Source organism: Microcebus murinus, chromosome 4 (assembly GCF_040939455.1).
Source record: "Microcebus murinus isolate Inina chromosome 4, M.murinus_Inina_mat1.0, whole genome shotgun sequence".
NCBI classification, from domain to species: Eukaryota; Metazoa; Chordata; class Mammalia; order Primates; family Cheirogaleidae; genus Microcebus; species Microcebus murinus.
In genome coordinates, this window is record NC_134107.1 from 67,855,464 (window position 1) to 67,881,800 (window position 26,337).

At 37.7% G+C, this 26,337-nt stretch overlaps 1 protein-coding gene across 20 annotated transcripts in view; it reads right to left on the reverse strand.

The window, feature by feature from the left end:
* Positions 1–26,337, reverse strand: part of DLG2 (discs large MAGUK scaffold protein 2) — a 1,870,454-nt gene that overhangs the window by 327,245 nt on the left and 1,516,872 nt on the right. For all 20 annotated transcript variants that reach the window (XM_076002367.1, XM_076002386.1, XM_076002368.1 and 17 more), the window contains one exon: positions 17,545–17,701. In XM_076002367.1, coding sequence (XP_075858482.1) covers positions 17,545–17,701 — 157 coding nt within the window. The remainder of the gene's footprint in view (positions 1–17,544; positions 17,702–26,337) is intronic.

Below are 26,337 nucleotides of genomic sequence, written 5' to 3' on the forward strand. Positions count from 1 at the left end.
GCCTTCGCTGGTTTTCACCAATCCAGTCTTTATCCTTACTTCTCTACCTGCGATTTGATATTAATAATTAAAATATCATTTATAAGTGACAATCATGCTATGGCTTCAAACATAATTATTATTTCTGCCTTCCTGATATATTTTCATAATTTAACTAAAAATATTTACTAAGCATGTGCTAAATATCATGAATTTTGGTTTTAGCCATTCTTGACTCCTGATTATTTTGATTTACAGTCAATTTTTTGGCATTTTAATTTCAGAGCATGAGCCTCCTCTGATGGCAATTTCCATGGAAATAATGTAAGATAAGATTTTTCTGCAGGTGAACAATTTTATCATCTGGATCTCTTGTCGTATCTGCCTAGTCTTTTTCCCTTCTCTTGTTCGAGTTTATTTCCTCTGTATACTATCCAAGTTCCTTATGATTGTTTCTTTTTTTTCTTTTTCCTTTTTTTTTATTTTTTGAGACAATGTCTTGCTTTCTTTTTCCTTTTTCCTTTTTTTTTTTTTTTTAATATTTTGAGACAATGTCTTTCTCTGTTGCTCTAGGCTAGAGTGCAGTGATGTCATCATAGCTCATTGCAACCTCAAACTCCTGGGCTCAAGTGATCCTCTTGCCTCAGCTTCTGCAGTAGGTGTGACTACAGGTGTACAACACGGACCTGGATAATTTTCTACTTTTAGTAAATGGAGTCTCATTCTTGCTCAGGCTGGTCTTAAACTCCTGAGCTCAAGGAATCCTCCCGCCTCAGCCTCCTAGAGTGCTAGGATTACAGGCATGAGCCACCATGCCAAGCCTCCTTATGGTTCTTAATACTGTTTCATTTCAGAATTTGTCTTTATCCTTCCCCCTACTCTGATCTCCCAATACACTAGAGGCCTACAAGGACAAAGACTTCTTATTAAACCTTTTTTTGCTAAAACTTGGCATGTCACAATCGTAATCTGGATCTCAGATGGATCCTATGTCCATTCTGCTTTTCCCTCTCCCCTCCTTTCCATCACCCTGTTTGAGTCCGGTGGGTCTCCCTGGCCTACATACTGGCCCTGGGAAGTTCACACCTCATGACTCAACTATTTCTGCTAATTCAGGTCCTGCAGTTGCTCAGAGGCTGAACAGAAGTTAAGAAGCAAAGCAAAGGGCAAAGTTTCCCTTGGGAATTGGGGGTGGTAGAAAGAGAGAAGCAGCTCACGTATGAGCAGGTTGCTGTCATAGGGCACTCATTGACTCTCCTTTTATGTAGGCATCAGTTAATGACAACAGTTATTACATGTGGTAGGGTGAATAGTGTTAGGAGTGGTGATGATGACAATGAAAATAAGGAGATACTTGGAATTAAGGAACATATTTATTTTATTGTTTTTTTAAATTTCAAAATATCATGGGGGTATGAATGTATTTGGTTATGTGGATCATTTTTGTAATGCTTCAGTCATGGCTATAAGTGTGCCCATGACCCAAATAGTGTTCACTGTACCAGTTAGGTAGGTTTTCCTCCGTCCTTTCCTCTCCCCTCCCCCCTGCTTGATTTCTGCTGAGTTTTACTTTTCTCTGTGCACATGTGTGATCATCTGTTAGTTCCAATTTAAGGAGTACATGTGGTGTTTGTTTCTCCATTCCTGATACTCATGCAGGGTGATGGAAAAGAGAGGAGAGGTAAATGCAGATTGGACACAGGATCCATCTGAGACCCAGATTACGATTGTGACGTGCCAAGCTTTAGCAATAAAGGGTCTAATAAAAAGTCCTTGTGCTTGCAGGCCTCCAGTGTATTGGGAGATCAGAGTAGGGGGAAGGATAAAGACAAATTCTGAAATGAAACAGTATTAAGAACCATAAGGAGGCTTGGCATGGTGGCTCATGCTTGTAATCCTAGCACTCTGGGAGGCTGAGGCGGGAGGATTGTTTGAGGTGTTTAAGACCAGCCTGAGTAAGAGTGAGACCCTGTCATTAGGATAATGGTCTCCAGTTCCATCCAAATTGTTGCAAAAGGCATTAAGTCACCCTTTTTTATGATCAAGTAATACTCCATACCATACATATACCACAGTTTCTTAATTCATTCATAAATTAAGCACTCGAGTTGATTCCATATCTTTCCAATTGTGAATTGTGCTGCAATAAACATTCAAGTGTACGTGTCTTTTTGATAGAAAGACTTCTTTTCCTCTGGGTAGATACCTAGTAGTGGGATTGCTGGATCAAATAGTAGGTCTACTTTTAGGTCTACTTTGAGGAATCTTCACACTATTTTCCATAGAGATCGTACTAATTTCCAGTCCCATCAAGAGTGTATAAGCATTCCTTTCTTTCTGCATCCATGCCAGCATCTATTTCTTTTTTGAACTTCTTAATAAAAGCCATTCTAGCAGTGGTCAGGTGATATCTCATTGTGATTTTAATTTGCATTTCCTTGATGATTATTGACATTGAGCATTTTTTCATATGTTTATTGGCCATTTGTCTATCTTCTTTTGAAAAGCTTCTGTTCATGTCTTTTGTTCACTTTTTAAAGGGATTTTTTCTTGCTGATTTGTTTGAGTTCTTTGTAGATTCTGGCTATTAGACCTTTATTAGATGTATAATTTGCAAATATTTTCTTCCATTCTGGAGGTTGTCAATTTGCGTTGTTGGTTGTTTCCTTTATCTGTGCAGAAGCAATTTAATTTAATAAAGTCTCATTTATTTATTTTTGTTGTTGCTGTAATTGCTATTGAGGTCTTTTTTTTTTTTTTTTTTTTTTTTTTGAGACAGAGTCTTGCTTTGTTGCCCAGGCTAGAGTGAGTGCTGTGGTGTCAGCCTCGCTCACAGCAACCTCAAACTCCTGGGCTAAAGTAATCCTTCTGCCTCAGCCTCCCGAGTAGCTGGGACTACAGGCATGTGCCACCATGCCCGGCTAATTTTTTCTATATATATTTGTTGGCCAATTAATTTCATTCTATTTATAGTAGAGATGGGGTCTCGTTCTTGCTCAGCCTGGTTTTGAACTCCTGACCTCAAGCAATCTTACCGCCTCGGCCTCCCAGAGTGCTAGGATTACAGGCGTGAGCCACCGTGCCTGCACTGCTATTGAGGTCTTAAGTCACAAATTCTTTGCCTAGGCCAATACCTAGAAGAGTTTTTCCTACATTTTCTTCTGGAATTCTTATGGGTTCATGCCTTACATTTAAGTCTTTTATCCATCTTGAATTAACTTTTGTGAGTGGTGAGAGATATACTTAATAGATCCTGAGTAAATTTTCTGCATGTGGTTATTCAATTTTCCCTGCACCATTTATTGAATGGGGCTTTTTTTCCCCAGTGTACATTGTCTGCTTTGTCAAATATCAGTTGGCTGCAGGTAGGTGGCTTTATATCTGGATTCTATGGTCTGTTCTCCTGGTTTATGTCTCTATTTTTGTGCCAATACTATGCTATCTTGGTTACTACAGCCTTGTAGTATAGCTTGAAGTCTGGTAATGTGATGCCTCCCAATTTGTTCCTTTTGCTTAAGTTTGCTTTGGCTATTTGGGTTCTTTTGTGGTTCCAGACGAAGCATACAATAATTTTTTCTAGATCTGTGAAATATGATGTTGGTATTTTGATGGGGATTACATTGAATCTGTAAATCACTTTGGGTAGTATGGACATTTTAACAATTTTTGATTCTACAATGTTGATTCCTTGAGCATATGTTTTTCCATTTGTTGTGTCATCTGTGATTTTTTTTTACTCAGTGTTTCATAGTTCTCTTTGTAAAGATCTTTCACCTCCTTTGTTAAGATATTCCTAGATATTTTATTTTCTTTATAGCTATTGTTAATATACCATTTACAATTTGACTCTGAGCTTGACTGTTACTGGTATATAGAAATGCTATTGATTTATGTACATTGATTTTATAACCCGAGACTTTGCTGAATTTATTTATCAATTCCAGGAGTCTCTTGGCAGAATCTTTGGGATTTTCTATATATAAGATCAAAATATAAGCAAAAATTGATAGTTTGACCTCCTTTTCCCTGATTTGGATACTCCTTATTTCTTTCTCCTGCCTGATTGTTCTGGCTAGGACTTCCAGCACTATTTTGAATAGAAGTGGTGACAATCTTGTTCCAGTTCTTAGGGGAAATGCTTTCAACTTTTCTCTATTCAGTATGATGTTGGCTGTGGTCTGTCATATATAGGTTTCAGAATTTTGAGATATATTCCTTTTATGCCTAGTTTGTTTAGGGTTTTTATCATGAAAGGGTACTGGATTTTGTTAAATGCTTTTTCTGTATCTATTGAGATGATCATATATATGGTCTTTGTTTTTGCTTCTGTTTATGTGGTGAATCACATTTATTGATTTACATATGTTGAACCATCCCTTGCATCCCTGGGATGAAGCCTACTTTGTCATGGTGGATTATTATTATTTTTTTGACATGTGGTTGAATTCAGTTTGCTATTATTTGAGGGTTTTTGCATCTATATTCATAAGGAATATTGGTATATAGTTTTCTTTTTTTGTTGTGTCTTTTCCTGGCTCTGATATCAAGGTGATACTGGTTTTGTAGAATTAGTTGGGGAGAATTTCCTCCTTTTTGATGTGATGGAATAATTTCTGCAGTATGGATATTGGGTTTTTTTTTTTTTTTTTTTTTTTGTAGATCTGGTAGAATTTGGCTGTGAATCCACCTGGTCCAGAACTTTTTACTGGAAGATTTTTTAAATTATTGCTTTGATCTCACTGCTCCTTATTGGTCTACTCAGGAGTTTGATTTTTACCTGATTGGGTCTTAGGAGGTTTTGTGTTTCCAGGAATTTTTCCACTTCCTCTATGTTTTCTAATTTATGTGCATAGAGATTTTCATAGTATTTACAGATGATATTTTGTATTTCTGTGGTATCAGTTGTAATATCTCCTCTTTCATTTCTGTTTGAGCTTATTCAGGTCATTTCTCTTTTTTTCCTGGTTAATCTAGAAAGAGGCCTATCAATTTTGTTTATCTTTTCAAAGAACCAACTTTTTGTTTCATTGATCCTCTGTATGTTTTTGTGTGTTTTCCATTTCTTTTAGTTCTGCTCTGACCTTAGTTATTTCTTTTCTTCTGCTGGCTTAGGCTTTGGTTTGCTCTTCCTTTTCTAGTTCCTAGAGATATGTCATTAGATTAATTTGTGATCTGTCTTTTTGATGTAGGCATTGAAGGCTATGAATTTTTTCCCTTAGGACTACTTTTGCTGAATAGCATAGATTTGGATAGCTTGTGTCCCCTTTGTCATTCCTTTCAAGGAATATGATTTCCATCTTAATTTCATTACTGACCCAATAATCATTTAATAGTAGGTTTAATTTCCATGACTTTGTATAGAATTGTTTCTCTTGGAATTGATTTCTAGTTTTTTCCACCATGGTCTGAGAAGGTACATGGTATGATTTCTATTTTTTAAAAATATTTTTTATTTATTTATTTATTTTTTATTTTTTTGAGACAGAGTCTCGCTTTGTTGCCCAGGCTAGAGTGAGTGCCCTGGCGTCAGCCTAGCTCACAGCAACCTCAAACTCCTGGGCTCAAGTGATCCTTCTGCCTCAGCCTCCCGGGTAGCTGGGACTACAGGCATGCGCCACCATGCCCGGCTAATTTTTATATATATATATCAGTTGGCCAATTAATTTCTTTCTATTTATAGTAGAGACGGGGTCTCGCTCTTGCTCAGGCTGGTTTTGAACTCCTGACCTTGAGCAATCTGCCCGCCTCGGCCTCCCAAGAGCTAGGATTACAGGCGTGAGCCACAGCGCCCGGCCTAAAAATATTTTTGAATCATGTTTTGTTGCCTCAGATATGACCAATCTTGGACATGTTTCCTGTGTTGATGAGAAGAATGTATATGCAGTAGTTTTTAGGTAAAATGTTCTGTAAATATTTGTTAATCCCATTCATTCTAGAGTCCTGTTTAAGTCTAGTGTTTCTTGATTTTCCGTTTTGATGATCTGTCAGTGGGGTGTTGAAGTCCCTGACAATTACAATGTTGCTGTTTATCTCTTTGTTTAGATACAGTAGGGTTTGCTTTATGAATCTGGGCATTCCTGTGTTAGGTGCATTAACATTTAGGATTGTTATGTCTGATTTAATTGCTCTCTTTACCATTATATAATGATTATCTTTGTCATTCTTTACCATTGTTGATTTAAAGTCAATTTTATCTGGTATGAGAATGGCTATACCCGATTTTTTTGTTTTCCTTTGCATAGAATATTGTTTTCCATCTTATCACCTAATTGGTTGGATGTGTTTCCAGGAGACAGTAGATACTTGGGTTGCATGTGTTCATCCTCTCAGCCAGGCTTTGTCTCTTGAATGAGGCATGCAGATCATTCATATTGATTAATAGAATTGAAATGTGGGATGCCGTTCTGCTCATCCTGTTGGGTAGTACTTTATTGCTTTGTTTTACCTCTTATGCTATTATTTTATACAAGCTCTGAACTTTAGCTTTTGGATTGTTTTACAGTGATTGATGTTTATTGTGCTGATCCATGTATAATGCAATAATGAATATTTCCTACAGGGCAGGTCTGGTGTTGACAAATTTCCTGTGTTTGTTTTTCTGGAAAGGTCTTTATTTCTCCATCATATGTGAAACTTAATTTTGCAGGATACAAAATTCTAGGCTGGTAGTTATGTTTAAGAAGATGGCGCCCCGATCCCTCTGGCTTGTGAGGTCTTTGTTGAGAAGTCTGTACTTAGCCTGATGGCTTTTCCTTTGTAAGTTAATTGATGTTTTTGCCTCATGGCTCACAGAATTTCCTTCTTCATGTTGATTTTGGCCAGTCTGATGACTACATGTTCTCATGATTGCCTCTTTGCAATGAATCTCCCAGGTGTTCATTGAACTTCCTATACCTGGATGTCTACATCTCTAGCAAGACCAGAAAGTTTTCCAGCCCTTGTTCATTTTCTTCTTCACCCTCAGGGATGTCTATGATTATTATATTTGGATGTTTTACATAATCTCATATTTCTTATAGGCTTTGTTCATTCCTCTTAATTCTTTCTTCTTTATTTGTGTATTATTGATTTTAAATAATAAAATATTAGTATGAGAAGAGTAAAACAAAGTGGTTATTCCTTTTTACCATATGTGCTGTGCCATGCATTATAACCATGTTCATGTCTTATCTGTCTACTAGGCTGTCAGCACATGAAGATAGGATCAATGTCAATGTTTACTTCTCTATTCCCTATAGAGTCTAGCATAGTATTTGGCAGTCATGCTTTCATTATTGAACACCTACATGGTATCAGGCTCTGAGAACACAGCAATAAACAAAACACATCGATAGGAGATAGTCAATAAATCAAAAAATTAACAAATAAGAATTGTAGTCATACACATAAAGTGTTCTCTTCTTCTTTCACCTAATACACACATATTTATGTGAATTGATAAGTAAACTCCCAATTTCTCTTTCTCTGCTGGATCATTTCCATAAACATATAAATACTGTTAGAAAAACAAACTCTACTCTCTACTTATCATCCTATTCCATTCCCTCTATAGTAAAACTCAAAGAAGATATCTGTATTCACTGTCATTAAAAGAGGGAATTTGGATGAAAGGGCATCAGGAACTTTGGAGAGATTTTAAGCAGAGAAGTTACATGGTCAAAGTTGATAAAATCTATGAAGTTGGTGTAAAAGATGAAAATAATACTGACTTTGAAGTTGGGGCAGACCTGGAGTCCAGTTATTTTACTAACTGTTCAGTCTTAACCAAGTTATTTAACCTTTCTGAGTCTCAGAATTTTGATCTGTACAATAATAATCAAACTATGTGAATTTTTGCCAGGTAGAAAGCACAAAATATATCTCTCTTGTCACTTGAGCTCAGGAGTTCAAGACCAGCCTGAGCAAGAGTGAGACCCCATCTCTACTAAAAATAGAAAAAATTAGCTGAGTGTGGTAGTGCACGCTTGTAGTCCCAGCTACTCAGGAGGCTGAGGCAAGAAGACTCTTGAACCCAGGAGTTTCAGGTTGTGAGCTAGGCTGATGCCACAGCAGTCTAGCCTGGGTGACAGAGTGAGGCTCTGTCTCAAAAAAAAAAAAAATACACAAAGGGCAGTGGCTCATGCCTCTAATCCTAGACTCTGGGAGGCTGAGGCAGGAGGATTGCTTGAGCTCAGGAGTTTAAGCCCAGCCTGGGCAAGAACAAGACCCTGTCTCTAAAAAAAAAAAAAAAAAAAAAAAAGAGAGAGAGAGAGAGAGAAAGAAAAAAATATATCTTTCTTACCCTTTCTATCCTCAACTCCTCCCCTTTCATTCTCTCAGGCCTAGGCCCCTCACACTGGAGGCTATTCTCCAGAAATAATACTATTGTTTAAGAAGCACTTATGATTCATAAGATCCTAAATCTAAAAAATTCCTTATAATGAAGCATAGCCTGCCAAATGATCTCTAAAGGCCATTTATCATTTTGCCACTCAGTATCCAGCTATTCTTCTTATTTTGGAACAATCCAAGATAGAAGGATGAACAGCCTTTCCCCTCGCTGGAGAAGCCGGAGAGGGGCAGTTTTCTCATCCCTCAGCAGCTAGAGAAGGGCAAGTCAATCATATATTCCAGCTGGCAATTTAGCATTCCTGCAGTAAAGTGGAAGGTGCATGTAGAGATAGAGATTTTTCACAGCAGTGTGGCCTGGCCATAAGTGGCCAGTGGTGACAGTCTCAGGAGGAGCATCCTTAATAGACTGCCCTTCCACAGGATTTTCTTCCTGACCTCTGAGCCTGATTCCCTGTGAGCTGTCTGTTATTTCTCCAATAAATTCTTTTTTCATCTAAGTTACTCAGAGACAATATCTGTTGTCGGGAGTCAAGAACCCCAGCAGGTAAATTCACTATCCAGATTCCCAGCAGGCACATTCCTAGAGCAGTTAGCATTATAGGCCAGAGAGCTGGTTGTGACAGAAGGAGGCCTATGCTTGGAGTCTAACTGGCTTTGAGTTAGAAAATTGCTAAACTCCTCAGTTTCTTCTTGTATAAAATGGCAAAGTGATCCTTTTTCTACCTATCCTGAAGGTATCCTATGAGGATCAAATGAAATAATGTCCACAGTAAGGGACTTTGTACATATAAATGATCATGCAAATGTAAGGGTTATTAGGGATTAGCTAGTAAAATAGGTTATTCAGAGGTAAAAACAAATTGGAACTAAAAATCAGTCCACTTTCAGTTGATGATCACTCCTTCCTTAAAACTTGAGATCTTTTTTGCAAAGGTTTCTCCTTTAATGTGGGTCAGATATTACACCACATTTTTAATGTTTCTGTGAAGAAGGCATAGGACCAGGTATTAATCCATCTTTTGAAGCTTATATAGGAACTCTTAACTACCTAAATATCTTCTTGGAAGAAGAGAATATATCACAAATAGATTCTAAATGAACATCAAACATTTAGCATTTAGTGTGTAATAGAATATATCCTTAACATTTTTCTGATCTATAGGAATTCCTATTAGTTAATTAAGAAAGGATCAGTCTTAATGGGAAAATATATTCTGTTGGCCAGAAAGTTCAAAGCTTTAAGATATTCTGAATCTTCAGGACAGAAGGGGTCAACAAGCCAGGGGTCCAGATGAATACAACTGAGAGGTGCTCTAGGATTCCCAGCTGCCTTCAGAGAAGTGGGCAACGATGAGTAATGCATTCATTCATTCAACATTTGCTCAGTAGCTAGATTCTAAGTTAATCAACAAGGATACAGAGATGAATAAGACACAGCCTTGTCCTCAAGGGAAGCGTTGGAAGATTTAAATGTTGTGTCTAAGTCACTTCAATCTTACAGCCTATGTTTACAATGGCTTCTTGTAGTGGCTCATATGTCCCCATATGAATGCTTCATTTTCGGCATTTATGTTTTTTCCCACTAATTAGACTTTGAGTGTGGACAGGCTCAGACATAAGCAAACTGCCAAATTAAATTTTCTTTCTGAAGGCTGGCAATGTAGAAAGAGCACAGATTTGAAATCGGAGGCAATAGTGGATCACTATCATTGGTAAATATCTGTGAGATCTTGAGCAAATTATTTAACTTCTCTGAGCTCTCAACCTAACAATGTTGTTGAGAAAATTCAATGAAATCATAATGCAGTATCCAGCACAATGCTTTGTGCTAAGTAGACATTCAATAAATATTAGGCATGTTATCTCTAATTCTCTACTGTTTCTGCTTCCTTGGGGTCCTCTTTTTTGAGAAGTTTCTCCTCCAGAAGCCTTTCCACATTCCCAGGCTGGGCTAACGAAAGCTTTGCCTTTACACCCATGTGGTCCCTGGAACTTACCATTAGCATTTCCATGTTATATTGGAAATAACCTATTCACGTATCTGTATCTCTTCATGAGGCGGTATGTCACTGAGTACATAAACTATTTTTTTTTCATGTTATGTCCTCAGTGCCTAGTAGGTTTGAGCACTTAGTGCATGTCCCTGAGCTCTGCAAACATGATTTTAGGGTGAAAATGTTACAAATGTTACTTCCTCCAAATAAAACACCTGTATGGTTTTTCTGGAGATGACTTTAAGGCAGAATTTTCAAAAACTATGTTTCATTTTATAGTAATTCATATTCCAGGGGAAAAAACCAGTTCTTAGGCTAAATAAGGTTGAAAATACTTTAATAGTATTTCTTTATTTGTTGCAGGTCCTCTAAGATCCTTTATTGGATTGTGAACCTTTTTTTTTTATGGAGCATGTCACAGATCTGATATTATATAGAACTCAGCTTTAAAAATACCACTTTAAGAACAGCTGGCCCTGGTATCAGTGAACTGAATTTCAGATTTTTAAGGCTGCTTACACTTGAATCCTTGAGTAGTCATCCTGTGAGTTATCTATTACAAGTCTGACTTTAAGTGGTTGTTTCCCAAAGTACTATTTTTGTTGCATCTCTCTAAGTTGTGATATATAGCCTGTTAATGACACAAAGAATAAACAGGACTTGAGGAATATAATCAGAAAGTAACAACATTAATTTTGTTTTCCTATAAAGTTTACTGAGCGCTTGTAAAGTTTATTGAGTTTTTTCATTTAACATTTATTACACAGCCAGATTCTATATCAGATAATGGGAGATGCTTTCTAAGTGAAACATGGGGCAATTCACAAGTTCTTTAGTCCCTTAAGATAATAGAAGGCCCCTGTTCACTCCGAGTTCCTTTTCAGTGGAAATTCAGTACATGCACAGGCTGCAGGAGGGAGCTCAGCACCCCAAGACCCAGGCTGCTGCTCAGTCCCCGCTCATCGACATGGCTGGTCCTTTTGTTACAACAGTAAAACTCTTCTATGTGTTTTTCTAGTAAATAACTGCTGTCCTGACCCTCCCAAGTGACCCACAACTCTGGCTGACTAGAAGTCCCCACCTCCCCACAATCATGCAGCTGTAGCACCATGGCCAACCATTGTATGGACTGGTGCCAGACTTGTGCCAAGTGGTTAAATATTTTGAACAGCATCCCTGACCAGAGGTAAAGAAAAAGCCAGGGTGGCTGAAGTGCCAGTGAGAGTAAAGAAAGTAGTGTAGATGAGGCCATCTGGGCCAGCAGGGGCCAGACCCTGCATAACCTTGTAGGCCATGTTATAACTTTTGGACTTGAAGAACAGCAGAAAGCCATTGGAAGGTTTTAAGGAAATGGGAAAGAGGACATGATCAGACATGCTGTTTGAAAAGCTTGCTCATTCCAAAGGCTGGGGGTTTGTATGTGTCAGGGGACATTTGTATGCACTGGGCTGTCAACAGGAATGAAAGACTCCTTGGGCCCTGCTGGATCCCTACCCTGTGGCTGGTGGGCCAGGAGTCAGCCTGGGTGGCGGGGCTCTGAAGCCAAGGCTGAGGGAGAGTATCTCCCTTGAGCCTTTTCAAGGGCCACATCTTGTTTTTATTTGAGGGGTCCTGTGATCAGGGGAGCTATGGGCTCTGAGTTGGCAGGAAGACAGATCCAGCAAGACAGGGAAAAGTCCAGGTGGGCTATGCTTAAACAAGAGAGGTGAAAGGCAGAGACTAAAGAGTCAGTGGGTCTAGAGACAGTGGGTTTAGCAGAGAAAGCAGATGTCTGGAACAAGCATACTGGTTTGGGGAGAGAGCTCTACATGGTTTCTACACCAGAAACCTGGATTTAACTGGTCTGAGTTAAGGAAACAAGTCTTTACCTTTTCAAAACCAGCAAACAGCATCAATTCCACTTGGTTAGATTTCACTTCAACATTGTTTAACAGGGTTCCTTGGCTGATAGAGGACCTCAAAATTTCTAAAACCTGATTGATATTTGCTCCTGAGAGGAGAGTTGGAGTTTTGCTAGAGTTTGGGCAACTCCAAGTTTCAAGAAGAGAAGAGAAGCCTAAGGTGCTGTTTAGGTGAGAGAGTTTATAAGATTTCTGGTTTAAGGTGTTGTGCTTTTGGAGGTGAGGTAAAAATGTCGCACAGAATTGGGGGAGATGACCCTTGTCACTACCTTTGCACAGGCTTCAGACCCTCTCTGATATCTAGGGGAGTGCTTATTTCATGCACACTGAGAGACAGTCTCTTAAGCAGAAATCCTCAGTACTGAAAACTATGAAAGCAAGGTTTATTCATGGGACTAGGAGCTGGAGTCAGAAAGGAAGGGCATGATGACTGGAAGGAATGAGGTTTGTAGGCTCTTAAGAGGACCACTTAGAAAAGCCAATAAATAGTTTGGGTCATTTCTTAGGAGGGGCTGGGGAGAAGTGATGTATTTCAGTCATAACACCAGAAGAGACTGAGTTGCTATTTGAGGTAACAATATAAGGTGACCTTGTCAGTACCCCAAGGTGGCGAGTAGAGTACACAGTGCTCACATTCCATTTGAATAACCTGACCATAAGGGCCTGACAAGTAAAGTCTTCCCCGTCTGCATTGTTCTAAACATGAAGGTAGCAAGGTAATCTGAGAATTATTGAAACACCCATGTGAGCTGTGACTCATTTTCACTCTTTCTAAATCAACAATGCAATTTACATTTTAATTTGAAAATTCAGTTACCTGTTGTACCTTCCCCTCAACAGCTGCAGCATTTCATTTCTGGCAACACACATTCCCAATCATGTATCTTGGAACACAGTTAGTTATACACTTGATCAAGAGTGAGCTTTAGAGTTAAGTCAGCTGGGATGATCTTTTTTAGATGCCTGAGGAATGAAAAAAACTAAAAGTGCTTGGAGAGACAGGAAAGAATCTCTTTCTAGGGGTATTGCATCTATGTGCCCTGTTCCACATTTTTTTCTCCAACAAAACATTGAAACAAACAATAACAGAAGCATTTCTGTCTTTCCTGATGCAGAAAGAATGCCCGAGGAGGCTACTGCACTCGTTAATGTGATTGCAGGCTGACTGCCCTGAATTCTCCTCCATGAATACTTCCAGAAGACAGTTCAATTATTGGATTTCTTTCTACAACAAATCCCCGAGAAATAGAATACATAAAGGAGAAATTAAAGAGAAAAGATCACTCACAATATGGATATGGAATGTAGCCTAAGGTGATTTCTTTAACTCTCAATCTCTGCAATGGAGCTTCAGGACCCTCCATCTTCAAGCTGCCACGTCATATGTTTAGACAAAGAATGAACACTAGATGGCGCTCAGAAACCTTAAAACATAGTAAAAGGCCAGTTCTCTTTTCTGTACAGGCAAGAATGTAGGAAACAATTATGGGAACTATAAAAATATCTTCTCAAGCATTTCTCCCTACTGTTGTCCTGTGAGGTACTCCTTATGTAAGGATTTGGTGGTCAAATATATTTGGGAAAACCATATACTTTATTTGCTCTAGGAGATTTCCAATGCACATTGGTAAAAACAGATGTTTTTGAGAAGTTCTTGACTGAAGAAGCCTATACCAAGGAACCTGTTTCAGTAGGAATCAATTACAATCTGGCTGTTGCAGTGTTCCATAAAACACACTTTGGGAAATGCTGATCTAATCCAAGTGCTATCCCAAGGAAGGAACAGCCCAAACTATCTAAAAGAGGCCTTCTATATGCATGGTTATTTGACTCTTTAACAAACTGATTAGATCTGTTCTTAAGGCATCTGGGCACAGTGGCTCACACCTGTAATCCTAGCACTCTGGGAGGCGAGGCAGGCAGATTGCTCAAGGTCAGGAGTTTGAAACCAGCCTGAGCAAGAGTGAGACCTCATCTCTACTAAAAATAGAAAGAAATTAATTGGCCAACTAAAAATATATAGAAAAAATTAGCTGGGCATGGTGGCACATGCCTGTAGTCCCAGCTACTCAGGAGGCTGAGGCAGAAGGAGAAGGATTGCTTGAACCTAGGAGTTTGAGGTTGCTGTGAGCTAGGCTGACACCATGGCACTCACTCTAGCCTGAGCAACAGAATGAGACTCTGTCTCAAAAAAAAAAAAAAAAAAAAAAAAAAAAGAAAGGTAATTTTCTATTAAGCAACTCTCTTATCTATGAAAAACAATTGAGAGCAATGACTTACCTTCCCAGCTCCCTTCCCTGGGGATTCTATTTCCCTTTTCTGAACTTACTACATTATTCTAAAAATGACTTATTTGCAAATTAATCTTACATAACCCAATACATACTGCATTTTTATTTAGCTCTTGATTGCTATTTAGAGTTTTTGTTTTGTGTTTTCCAGAAAGGTATAGCTTGTCCCTGTATGTCCAGTATAAGTTGTAGATGTAAAATATAAAATATTTTCTTTTTCATATTCCATGTAATAATTTGATTCTGCCATTTTCTTTCCATATAATGTTTGAGGTTCTCAAACCCGTTTCTTGTTTTCTCTCAGTGTTAACCAATGAAATTCTAATACTGAGTCTTGAAACTAGCTGCTTTCTAGCCATAGGTTAAATAAATTTTAGCAAGCCAAAAAGAGAAATATTTCCTCCTCTTTTTCAAGTGAAAAATGCAGACAATATTTTCATCATTGAACGTACGGAGGTTAAAACAAATAAAGCCAATGGCTTGGTGGATTTTCTATTTATACAGAACTAGAGAGTCTAATGTCATCTCTGTACCTCAGTTTCTTTAGCCTTAAAATGAGCATAATAAGGCAGAATGTTGCTATAAGATTAAATGAGTTATAATAGTGACTGAACCAAAAGCATCATGTAAGCAAGAGTTCTGTGTTCCTGAATGTGGTTAAAACAAGTGTTGAATAGAGACTGTTGACACAATTTTGAAGAGAGAATGTGCTATGGGGAGAAAGAAGATTGACTTTCGGTCAGGAGACCTAGTTGTGGGTCCAGTTGTAGACAGAGCATGTAGCCTTTCTCAATCCCCTTTTCTTGATTTGGAAAATTGGAGTTGTAATAATAACGTACCCTGGTACTTAGAATGTCTTTGAGGATCACCAGAATTAATGCACGTGACAGTGCTTTGTATCTGGGAATGTACTGTGACCGTATGCATGCTGACTGTAATGAAATGACAGAGTGGTCCCCCAGTCTACAGATTTTAAGCCAGGATGATGAAGATATGTTGGTATGCTTTAGATAGAATTTTAGAGTCAATCTTTCAGGCTATAGTGACTTCTTAAAGGGCCACCACATTTATCCAACACACTTTTTTATTCAATAAACATTTTTTCAGAGACTGCTAGGTGCCAGGCACTGTACTAAATATTGAGGATATAAAATCATGTAAGATAGAGAATTTTATTTCAGGAAGCTTTATCACTTAGTATAGGAAGACAAACATGTAAACATATGTGGGCAATAAGGTTTAATACTTGACAATTATATTTTATATATCATTTAAGTGTTGAAGAAGTTGGTGAGGGAAGTAGTTAAAGGGTGACATTCAGCTCTTAGATGGCAGAACAGGGTCCTGGCAGGGAACCTTACCCTATTTCTCCAGTATGCAACATCCTTTCAGAGATCTGCAAGCTAAAAATGAGTAGGCAGAGGCCTGCATGTGTGAGAGAACTACAGAGACACAGATATCACGGTCATCAGGCAGACTGCTGGACACTTCACTCAGGTCAACTGACTGTTTGCGACCTAAGTCAATTGTGTGTGAGTGAGTGAGTGTGTGTGTGTGTGTGTGTGTGTGTGTGTGAGAGAGAGAGAGAGAGAGAGAGAGAGAGAGAGATTGAGAGAGAGAGAAATTTGCCCATTTGTTTAAGGAGTTGGAATGATGACTAACAAATATAAAGTCACTTGGAAAATTCTATCTATAAATCATAGCTATAAAACGAGAACAAATTTTTCTAAGCACACAATGAAAACCATACATTAAATGCCTCATTGAGTTATACACCATAATTTCAGCCATAAGAATTGGCTCCTTATGTAATTCTCAATTATTATTTGCATTATTACCAAAAATCCACTATGGGCAGAAAAACACTCACTTGGATTCAATTATCTATCATACCAGGGAAGTAGCTTGATGTAGTGGAAAGAAACAGTCAATACATATTTAAACAAATAAAAGGAAATAGGGAAAGAAAGGAAGAGGGAAGGAAAAGCAGAAGGAAAGAAGAAAGGGAAGGAGGGAGGGAAGAAAGAATGGAGGTAGGGAAGGGACAGAATAGGTGTGATGGATATTAAAACTGAAAGTTTAAATCCCAGCTCTAACTCTCTCTAGTTGGGTAACCTTTGATAAGTTACTTAATCTCTCTAAGTTTTATTCTCTTCATCTGAACATGGGTAAGACCATTCAGGGTGATTGTGAAAATTAAAAATTACTTTTCTACCTATGCAAGATGAATAAGTCCTAGAGATCTACTGTACAGTGTAGTGCCTCTAGTAACCAATCTTGTATACTTAAAAATTTGCTGAAAGGGTGGCTCTTATGTAAGTGCTCTTATCACATACACACAAAACAATAAATAAAGAGTTCCAGAAGAAACTTTTGGAGATAATGGATATGTTTACAGCATAGATTGTGGTGATCATTTCATGAGTGCATACATATCTCCAAACTCATTAAGTTGCATACATCAAACATGCACAGCTTTTTGTATGTCAATCATAACTCAATAAAATGATCTTAAAATTACTTTTATAAAATGCTTGATAAATAATAGGTGCCTAATAAATTGTTGCTGATAATTCTTAAATTGAGGTAAATGGTAATGCTGCTATCACTTATCACCATTAGCAAACTGTGTATAGCATTATCTTATGCATTTTCTTACATAGTTATATGCACTAAACTATGTATATTATAATGGTGTTGTTTTTAGAGTATGGTCATGAGTTTGGAGGACAAACCTGATTTTTAATAAAGTAAGTAATATATCATTTTTAAAAGGTATACTTCTCAATGTTCTCTTAGATGCAAATGTGTCTCAAAAAATCTAAAATCTTAGAAAACACTAGCACCTCCACCTTTATCTGAGTGAAGCAAATGTAACAAAGATCAAGCACCTGCACATCATTGAAACTGCGACATGCACTTGAAACCATAATGCCGCTATCCATTTTTCCTTTTTAATTAAGGTGCTTTTGGTGTCATAATTGAAAGTGATTTTTTCACAGATGGTGTCAGACATGGAGGGAATGAAGACTAAAGAGAAATACTCACCGATAGGATCTGGTCTCCTCTCTGGAGCTCCCCACTCAGGTCTGCTGGTCCACCGGCCAGAATGAAGGATACAAATATACCTTCTCCATCTTCCCCGCCCACAATGTTGAAGCCCAGGCCAGTGGAGCCTTTGTGCAGGACCACCTTGCGGGGCTCCCTGCAGAAAATGGAGAACACAGCTCACAGGGTGACCCATTCAAGATTTAGGCTGCTTTTACTTTCATTAGGATATATGATATCAGCAATTCACTAGCTATGAAAATGGTTTCCTGAAGTAAAATACGTTTGCAAATCAAGAAAGCGGCTGATATCAGGACAGATGTCTGAGTTCCTTACTTAACACTTACCGAAATACCATGCAAAATCATTCCTTGATTCTAAAACATTCTCTTAAACTAGTTGGACTTCTACTTTTCTTTTGTTTAAAATATTTGTTCTTGTATTGAGCACCATGACAGTACTCAGTGGGATAAATGTATCCAAAAGGAGGGAGGGATTTGGGGGGATAAGGGACAAGATCGAATGGCCAGATAATGAAAAATCTTTTTTATATGCAAGCCTGTGGGTTTGTTGTTTGAGTGTTAATTAAAATTTATTCTGTAGGCAGTAGGGACTCATTGGAAGAGTCTGAGGCATCAAAAATATTTAAATCCATTTTAGGAAGATGGTCATATGTGGAGTTGATAGTGAGGGAAACACAGATATGACAGGAGCCAGGAAAACTATGTAGAATGTTTTCTAAGAAGTGACAGTTTGAAAAGGCAACATGAAAGAGGGCATTTGAAAGAAGATGCAGTGGGTCCAGGGATTGAGTCAGGCATTAGAAAAGGAAGAGAGAAAGCATCTAGGTAACTGGCAAAAGGAGGTGGGAGTAGAATCCAGAGTCAGGAGGAGAAGTGTGATTTTGACATACTCAGTTCCAGGTAATGGTGAGACATCCATGTGGAGATGCTCTGAAGCAGGTGGAGACAAAGATAGGAATCTGGTCCCCAGGACTGGAAATGCAGATTTGAGGGTCATCAATGAAAAGGTGAGAGATCAAATCTTGAGCCAATAGTTCACTGACTTTGTGGATAGTTCATAAAATTATGGAATTATAGAATTGCAAGATATCTTAAAAGGCATCTAGTTCAATTTTCTATGTCAGCAGTTTAAATTACAGTGTTCTGTAAGCTTCAGGTTTGAGCAAAATGTCTTTTGTATCACGCACCCTCATCTCCCAAATACCACAGTTCCAGTCACTGAAGGTTCTTTTCTATTTTCCTACTCTTAATGATGTAAGACTGGTAAAGAGCCATCCAATACATTTTTATACTACTGACCATATAATGAGTTTGTTATGTGCTATAACATTTCCATGCATAAGCAATATCTATGATTAGCCTTTTTATGAGGAGTTTAAAATGCACATCACAGTAAGCAATACGTCACATAGCAATATGATGCATTAATTCAAAGGTAAATTAATATAGAATTAATTCATTTTATTCTACAAATACTTTGTAAGCACCTACTGTGCCAGGAACTATTTCAGATGCTCAGAATGTTTGTGAACAAAACAAATACCTCTGCCCTTGTGGGCTTGCATTCTAATGAGGGTAGGCCACTAATAAACAATAGATGCAATGAATAAGTTCATTATATAATACATTAGAAGGCAATATTTATTTTGGAGAAAAAGCAAAAGCAGAGCAGTGTAAGAGGAATAGGTCGTGGCATGGGGCCGTCGTGGGTAGGATTCATTGAGAAGGTGACATTTGAGCAAAGACTAAAGAGGTGAGGAAACTAGTCATGTAGATATCTAAGGAAATCATTTTAGCCAGAGGCAAGTGTCAACACAGAGATTCTAATATTGAGGGTGCCTGGTGTTATCAAAGAAGAACTAGGAGGCCAATGTGGCTAAACTGAGTGAATGAGGGAAGGAGAATGGTAAAAGATGAAAAAGTCAGTGTGATAGTTTTCTACTACTGAGTAACAAATTATCACCAATTTAGCAGCTTATAACCACACCCATTGCTATCTTACAGTTCTGTAGATCAGAAGTCTGGGTTACCCTGACCAGGTAGTCTGCCTAGGATCTCAAGAGGCTGAGGTCAAAGTGTCAGTCAAGCCAAGCTTTATTGGGAAGTTCTGCGGAAAAACCTGCTTCCAAGTATATTCAGGTTGTTGGCAAAATTCGGGTTTTTTTTTTTTTTTTGGTTGTAGGACTGTACTAGTTACAGTTCTCTAGAGAAATAGAACCAACAGGATGATACGAATATATATATTCCTACTGGCTCCGGGAGAGCCAGCGGTGGGTCCAGGCTGAGTCTGAGTGTGAAGGCAGGAGAAAATTGATGTTCCAGCTTGAAGAAGGTCAGAAAGAAGAAGTAAGTTCTTCCTCATTCTGTTTTTTTTTGTTGTTATTGTTGTTCAATTCAGGCCTTAAATGTATTGGATGAGGCCCACCCACATTGGAGAGGATAATCTGCTTTGCTCAGTCTATAGATTCAAATGTTAATTTAATCTAGAAACACACTTACAGGGCTATTAGTGTGCCCATCACTCATTAGGTAAGTTTTCACCCCTCTCCTCCCCATTGCTTGATTTCCAATGACTTTTACTTCCCTCTGTGCACATGTGTGCCCATTGGTTAGTTCCATCCAACCTTTCAATAAACAAACAACTACAGAGTAGCTACTTCATGTTAGGCACTATGAATACAAAGATTAAAGAGCCTGGGGTAGGAAGAGCCACAGGTAAACAAACACTTATAAAAGCCCAGGAACAGGACAAGTGCTATGACAGAGACATATAAACAATAAGCTAAAGTGGCCACGAGTAAGAAGTAACCAGCCTTTTTCTAAAAAGATTTTATCCCTTTTATCATTACTGAGATGAAATGTGCTATATTCATTTGTGCAGTTTTATTCTTCTCTTAATGTGATGTAAGAAGCCTTTATAATTATAAAACCTTTCTTTGAATGCTGAAAATTTGGAGAGCTACCAGCCTGACCTGCTTCCAGCTGTGTAATCTTGTTTAGCTGGAGACTCAGAGGATGCTCTAAGCCAGTGGGATGTTTTTGGGAGAAGGGAGTAGGGTGTTATGAGTAGGGTGTTTCTCTCTTTATGCCAGGTGGCTTAAAAGGATTCAGAATTCAAAAAGGAAAGTGACTACTTAAACTTGAAGGCTTTCTTATGACCATTAGTGGGCTGTCCTTTGAATTTTGAGCCTCTGGGATCTGTGAATTCACTTCAGTCAACTCCTAAAACATCCCTGGTGAGCGGCTATGTCGAGTAGTCGGAATTAAGGTATAAAAATGTTTTCAGGCATTTTTCTAAAAATTCTTATCTGACCATGTTACTTTCTTGCTCAAAAGTCTTCTAAGGATCTATATGTCTTCAGGATAAGGCCTAAACCTCAAAGCTCCCCATCATTTGACCTTCATCTAGTCCTCCAATACCTAAACTTCATTGTGCTCCCTCATACCCAACATTTCAGTCACACAGAGCTGCCAACCACAGCTTCTCATCCCAGGTTGTCCCTCGCTGTCTTTACCCTGGATGTTCTCTTTGGCTGGAAGAGTACCTTCTCCTGCTATTCTCCTCTATCTAATGAACTTCTACTTGGCCTTCAAGACCAAGGCGAGGTGCCTCCTCCTCTCTTTTGCCCCCTTCACCCTCACCTCCGGAAGAACTGACAACTTCTTTTTTGAAACCACATTGGTCTTGCACTGAGCATACCACTATCATTGCCTTTACTGTTCTGAAATTACTTTGTTTACCCACCCATTTATACTGTGAATCTGTATAGTCCTTAAGGATAAAGGACCTTAAAGTCCCTTTTTGTTTTTGTAATTTTGGGAACAGTACAGACTGAATATATAAGAAACAAAAAATATGTTTCATGCATAAAGAAAAAAGTAAGTGAGGAGAAATGACATTGAATTCTGGTTCCACCTCTCCAGGGGTCTGTGGGCACCCAGGCATGCCCTCTGTAGCTCAGGTTCCTCACTTAGGTAATGGAGGGAATAATGTTTGCCTCATGGGAAAGTGGTAAAACTCAGATGAGACAAAGAGCTAAAGGCATCTAGAAAACTGAGAAGTATTAAAGAAAGATATACATCTGATTGCATTTCCAGTCATTTGGCAGATTAGATGTTCTGAAAACCCCTCTCATTACAAAGCAGCTCAAAACTCTGAATACTTATAAAATACTCTTAAATGCACGGCTCAGCTTGCAAGTAAGAGAAATCCTCAGAAGCTGAAAGTGAAGCAGAAATGCAAGCTCGGGAGAAAGCAAGTGCCGAGAATAGAAGCTGACTGAAGGGCAAAAAGCTAGTGTTTCAGTGTATATATTTTATAGCTGCATAGAGAATAGGATTGTGTGGGCCCAGAGGTAGAATCAGATCAGAGACCCTGAGCAAAATTAGGACCCTGAAAGGCTACACTCTAAATAAAAGGGTAAAGTACAAAAATGTTAGCCTCTCAACAATGTCAAGGATATATATTATTTACCCTGACATTGGCTCAAAGCAAGAAGAAAGGGCCTGGGGAACTAATCAAGGCATATTTGAATGTGGAAGTTACACTTTAGGAATAGACTTCATCCAGCTGAATAAATTGGGAGAAGAAAGGAGGGTGGCAAGAGAAAGAACCTGGCAATGTCTCTCCAGCATTATGAGGCAGGGGTGCTCTCCAGCTCCAGCTCCAGGTCACTGACATGAATGTGCTGTCCTGGTTTATTGACGTAACACATGAGATGGGTTCATCTGGCCATCTTAGCTCAATGACAGTAGCCATTAATGTCATTTGGGTGGCTCATTTCCCTCTCTGAGACTACAGGCTCACCAAGCCACCTGCTCATTAAAATGTGATTTCCCATAGTGCTTTTCCTATGGGGAGTAGTATCTTGAGCAGTTATGCAATATTTTCCATTGTAAATTAATAACTTTGTATTACAGCATATAAGCTTGATTACCCCTGGATACACTGACAAAAACTGAGTTTCAGAGAATGTAGATCTAAGGCCCAGACCCAGTACCATGAGAACTCAATTGGGGGATGCTAGTTGTTGGAAGTCATACATGAAGAGCCAGCTAGTTTCCTTGAACCTTCTTTTTTTCATTTCTCTATAAATACAACTGTGTTCATGTGAGTAATGTTATTTAAGAAAGGAGAAAATGGTAGGAGATCAAAGAGATTTTTAAAAATCAAAATGGGAAGACATGTATTAGTATGACTGAAGAGGGGGGCATAGTAAAGGTGGTCACTTGGAGGTCAGCTACAGAAGGCTTCAAAACTACTGGTTGATTATGACTAAAGTCTGATATCTAAATGAGCTAGCGCCTTATAAGACTGAAGTACAATGTCTGCCTCATATTCAAATGATTAATTTGATCAATTAGTCAAATAATCAATCAAATAGATTATTGGATGTCATGTAAATACACAAAGCTAATGGAGTTTTTTGAACTGCTATTGTTAAATAGCCTGATGTTAAAATAACACTTAAGAAATCTGGCATCACAAGAGAGGATATATGCTCCAGACATTAAATATGCAACAGAGGGTAGGCTGACTTCAGGAAAATAGTCACCACAGAGATATTGGGTATAAACTAAATATACTGTGGTTGCTACTATGTGAGATAAAACAACTCTATTAGATGGGTATAGTATGGTCTACTGTAATATTGGGAAAGACTATGGACATTGGAGCTACATAGATCTAGGCTTGAATCATAGTCCTATCAATAAATATTTGAGTAACCTTGGTGGAGTTTTTGATGTCTCAGTTTATTCAGCTGTAAATTTTAAGTAATAATATCTATTTTCTGGCCTTGTGAAGATGAATTGAAAAACATATAAAATACTGAAATCACACAGTAAGTACTTGGTAAATGCTAACTTACTTCCTTTCTCTCTAGAAAGTTATGACCTTTGGAAAGCAAATAGTCACACATAAAGTAGTAAGTCAACAAGACAAGGTCACAAATGTTAAGCACCCAATGAATGTTGTGGATAATGAGAGATCTCTGTGCTAAAGAAAAAAGATTAAGTCATGTAGATGGTAGAATCTGAGCTAGATCTTGACAAATGGGTAGAAACTAGGATAGTGGAAAGTAAAGTAAAGGGTATTTCAGGAGATAGCATGAAGCCAGGGCTAGAGGGGAGCATAAGCAAGATGTGTTTGAAGAATACGGAATATCCCAGTTTGAATGGTATGCAGGATTGGCATCAAGGTAAGCCAGAAGACTAAGGCAGATTGGGAATGAATGTGGATGCCAAACTAAGGATTCAAACTTTAAACTTGGATAATGTGAAGGCACTGAATGTTTCTGTACCCAGGAGAGACTCGGTGAATCTAGTAACTTCTATTTGTAAGCTTAAGGTGTTTATGTCACATTGTGCTTTTTCTACACCCTCCCAAGTTTGTCTGCAAGGAGCATAATTAAACATTCTAAATGTCTCTAAAGCCACCCCTGTTGCAAAGCAAGGGGCTTTGTTTGTGGCTGTAACATAAGGTCCTGGGTTTAACTGCCAAGATCTAGGATGTATACTTTGTAAAACTCTCTTTTAGCTCTCTTATCTGGAGTAAATCTTGGAATTATTAATAGTTACACACCAAAGATTACATATAATATCCTTGATAAAAAAAAAAACCAAACAGACAAATTAAGTAATTTTATTCTCACAAACATAAATCTACTTTAGATAAATCAGTTTGCTTTTGAAATATTTGGAGTTTTTGCTTATTCACATATCAAATATGATAGTCTAATAACCATGTTTCATCTCAATTTGCTTTTGTCTAAATTTCTGAAAAAGATAAAGCAGCAGCTATATGTTGCTCTCACATATTTTTTACTCTGCATAATCATAACTTCTAATAATTATTTCATCTCTAAAGCAAAAGGATATAGATTATCCCTCTTTTTATTCATATTTCATAGTATTTTGTTTGAAAACTTCCCTGTTAAGATATATATACTATCCATAATGACAGGTATTTGCTTCTGCTTCCTGTTGAATTTGGAATTTTTGAATTATAAATTTAATTATAATTTAAATTATAAATCTAATTATAAAAGAAATAATTTTTGTTAATCATGATAGGAATAATTTTAGTGATCTTGCTAAGTTAAAGAAAACTCTAACCATTGTACAAAGTTATTTTTTATAGTTGTGTCTTTTGTTCTCAAGCTTTCATGATTAGTGAAATATTGTTTGAAAACATTATGAAGCTAGGGCATTAGCAAAATGAATATTCAAAAATAGGATTAGATCTTTCACCTCCTTGGTTAGGTATATTCCTAGGTATTTTATTTTCTTTGTAGCTACTTTAAATAGTATTGTGTTATTGATTTGACCCTCAGTTTGACTGTTGTTAGTATACAGAAATGATATTGATTTATATACATTGATTTTGTAACCTGAGACTTTACTAAATGCATTAATCATTTCTAGGGGTCTTTTGGGGGAGTCTTTAGTGTTTTCTAAATATGAGATCATAGCATCAGCAAACAGGGATAATTTGACCTCCTCTTTTCTGATCTGGATGCCCTTTATTTCTTTTTCTTGCCTGATTGCTCTGGCTAGGACTTCCAGTATTGTTTTGAACAGAAGTGGTGAAAACATGTATCCTTGTTTTGTTTCAGTTCTTAGGGGGAATACTTTCAACTTTTCCCCATTCAGTATGATGTTGGCTGTGGGTTTGTCATATTTGGTTTTTCTTATTTTGAGGTATGTTCCTTCTATGCCTAGTTTGTTAAAGGTTTTTATTATGAAGGGGTACCGGATTTTATCAAATGCTTTTCTGCATCTATTGAGATGGACATATGTTTTTTGTTTTTAATTCTGTTTATGTGGTGAATTACATTTATAGATTTGCATATGTTGAATCATCCTTGCATCCCTGGGATGAAACCCACTTGATCGTGGTGAATTATCTTTTTGATGTGCTGTTGGATTCAGTTTTGACAGTATTTTGTGGAAGCTTTTTGCATCTATGTTCATGAAGGATATTGGTCTGTAGTTTTCCTTTTTTGTTGTGTCCTTTCCTGGCTTTGGTATCAGGGTGATACTGGCTACCCCTGCATAATCTTTCTAAAGGCAAAATACATATCATGAAAGATTTTTAAAAATATCTTTTCAGTTATAACTCCATGGTATTATGAAGTCCTAATTAATTACTAAATCTTCAAACCCTCTAAAATTAGTGTGATTCAGGGAAAATGGCTTTTATTAGTTAAAGTAAAAATATTTAGGTTCAAGTTTTTCAGATCTTTCCTTAACTCTAATTTGGATTCCTCCATATTACTGTAGAAAAAACTTCATAGTGAACCCTGTGTTTTCTAGCTCTTACTGTAACATTAACTCCTGAGTATCCTTGAAAACAGGTTTCCATATCGTATAATAAAGAGAATGGTGAGGATGGCAATATGGAATTGCTACAATCCCCTCTAACTCTATCATTATGCATATTTGCTTAATGAAAACCAGAAGTGGGGGTTTCTCACTTCCAAAACTACAATTTCATTTGATTATTCAATAAATATTTAGTACTCACCTTGAAGAGGCAGGACAGGAATGGTTCTATTTTTAGTTATTCTCCAATTTGATCTCTCTTTAGCTTTTGACATTATGAAATTTCCTCTACATGTTTCCATAATAGAAATTTTGGTGATGACTGAAATATTCTATGCTTGAATTGTCCAATGTGGGAGCCACTAGTCATATGTGCTATTAAGCACTTGAAGTGTGGCTAGTGTGATTGAGAAATTTAACTCTCCTCTTGCTCCTTTCCACTAGC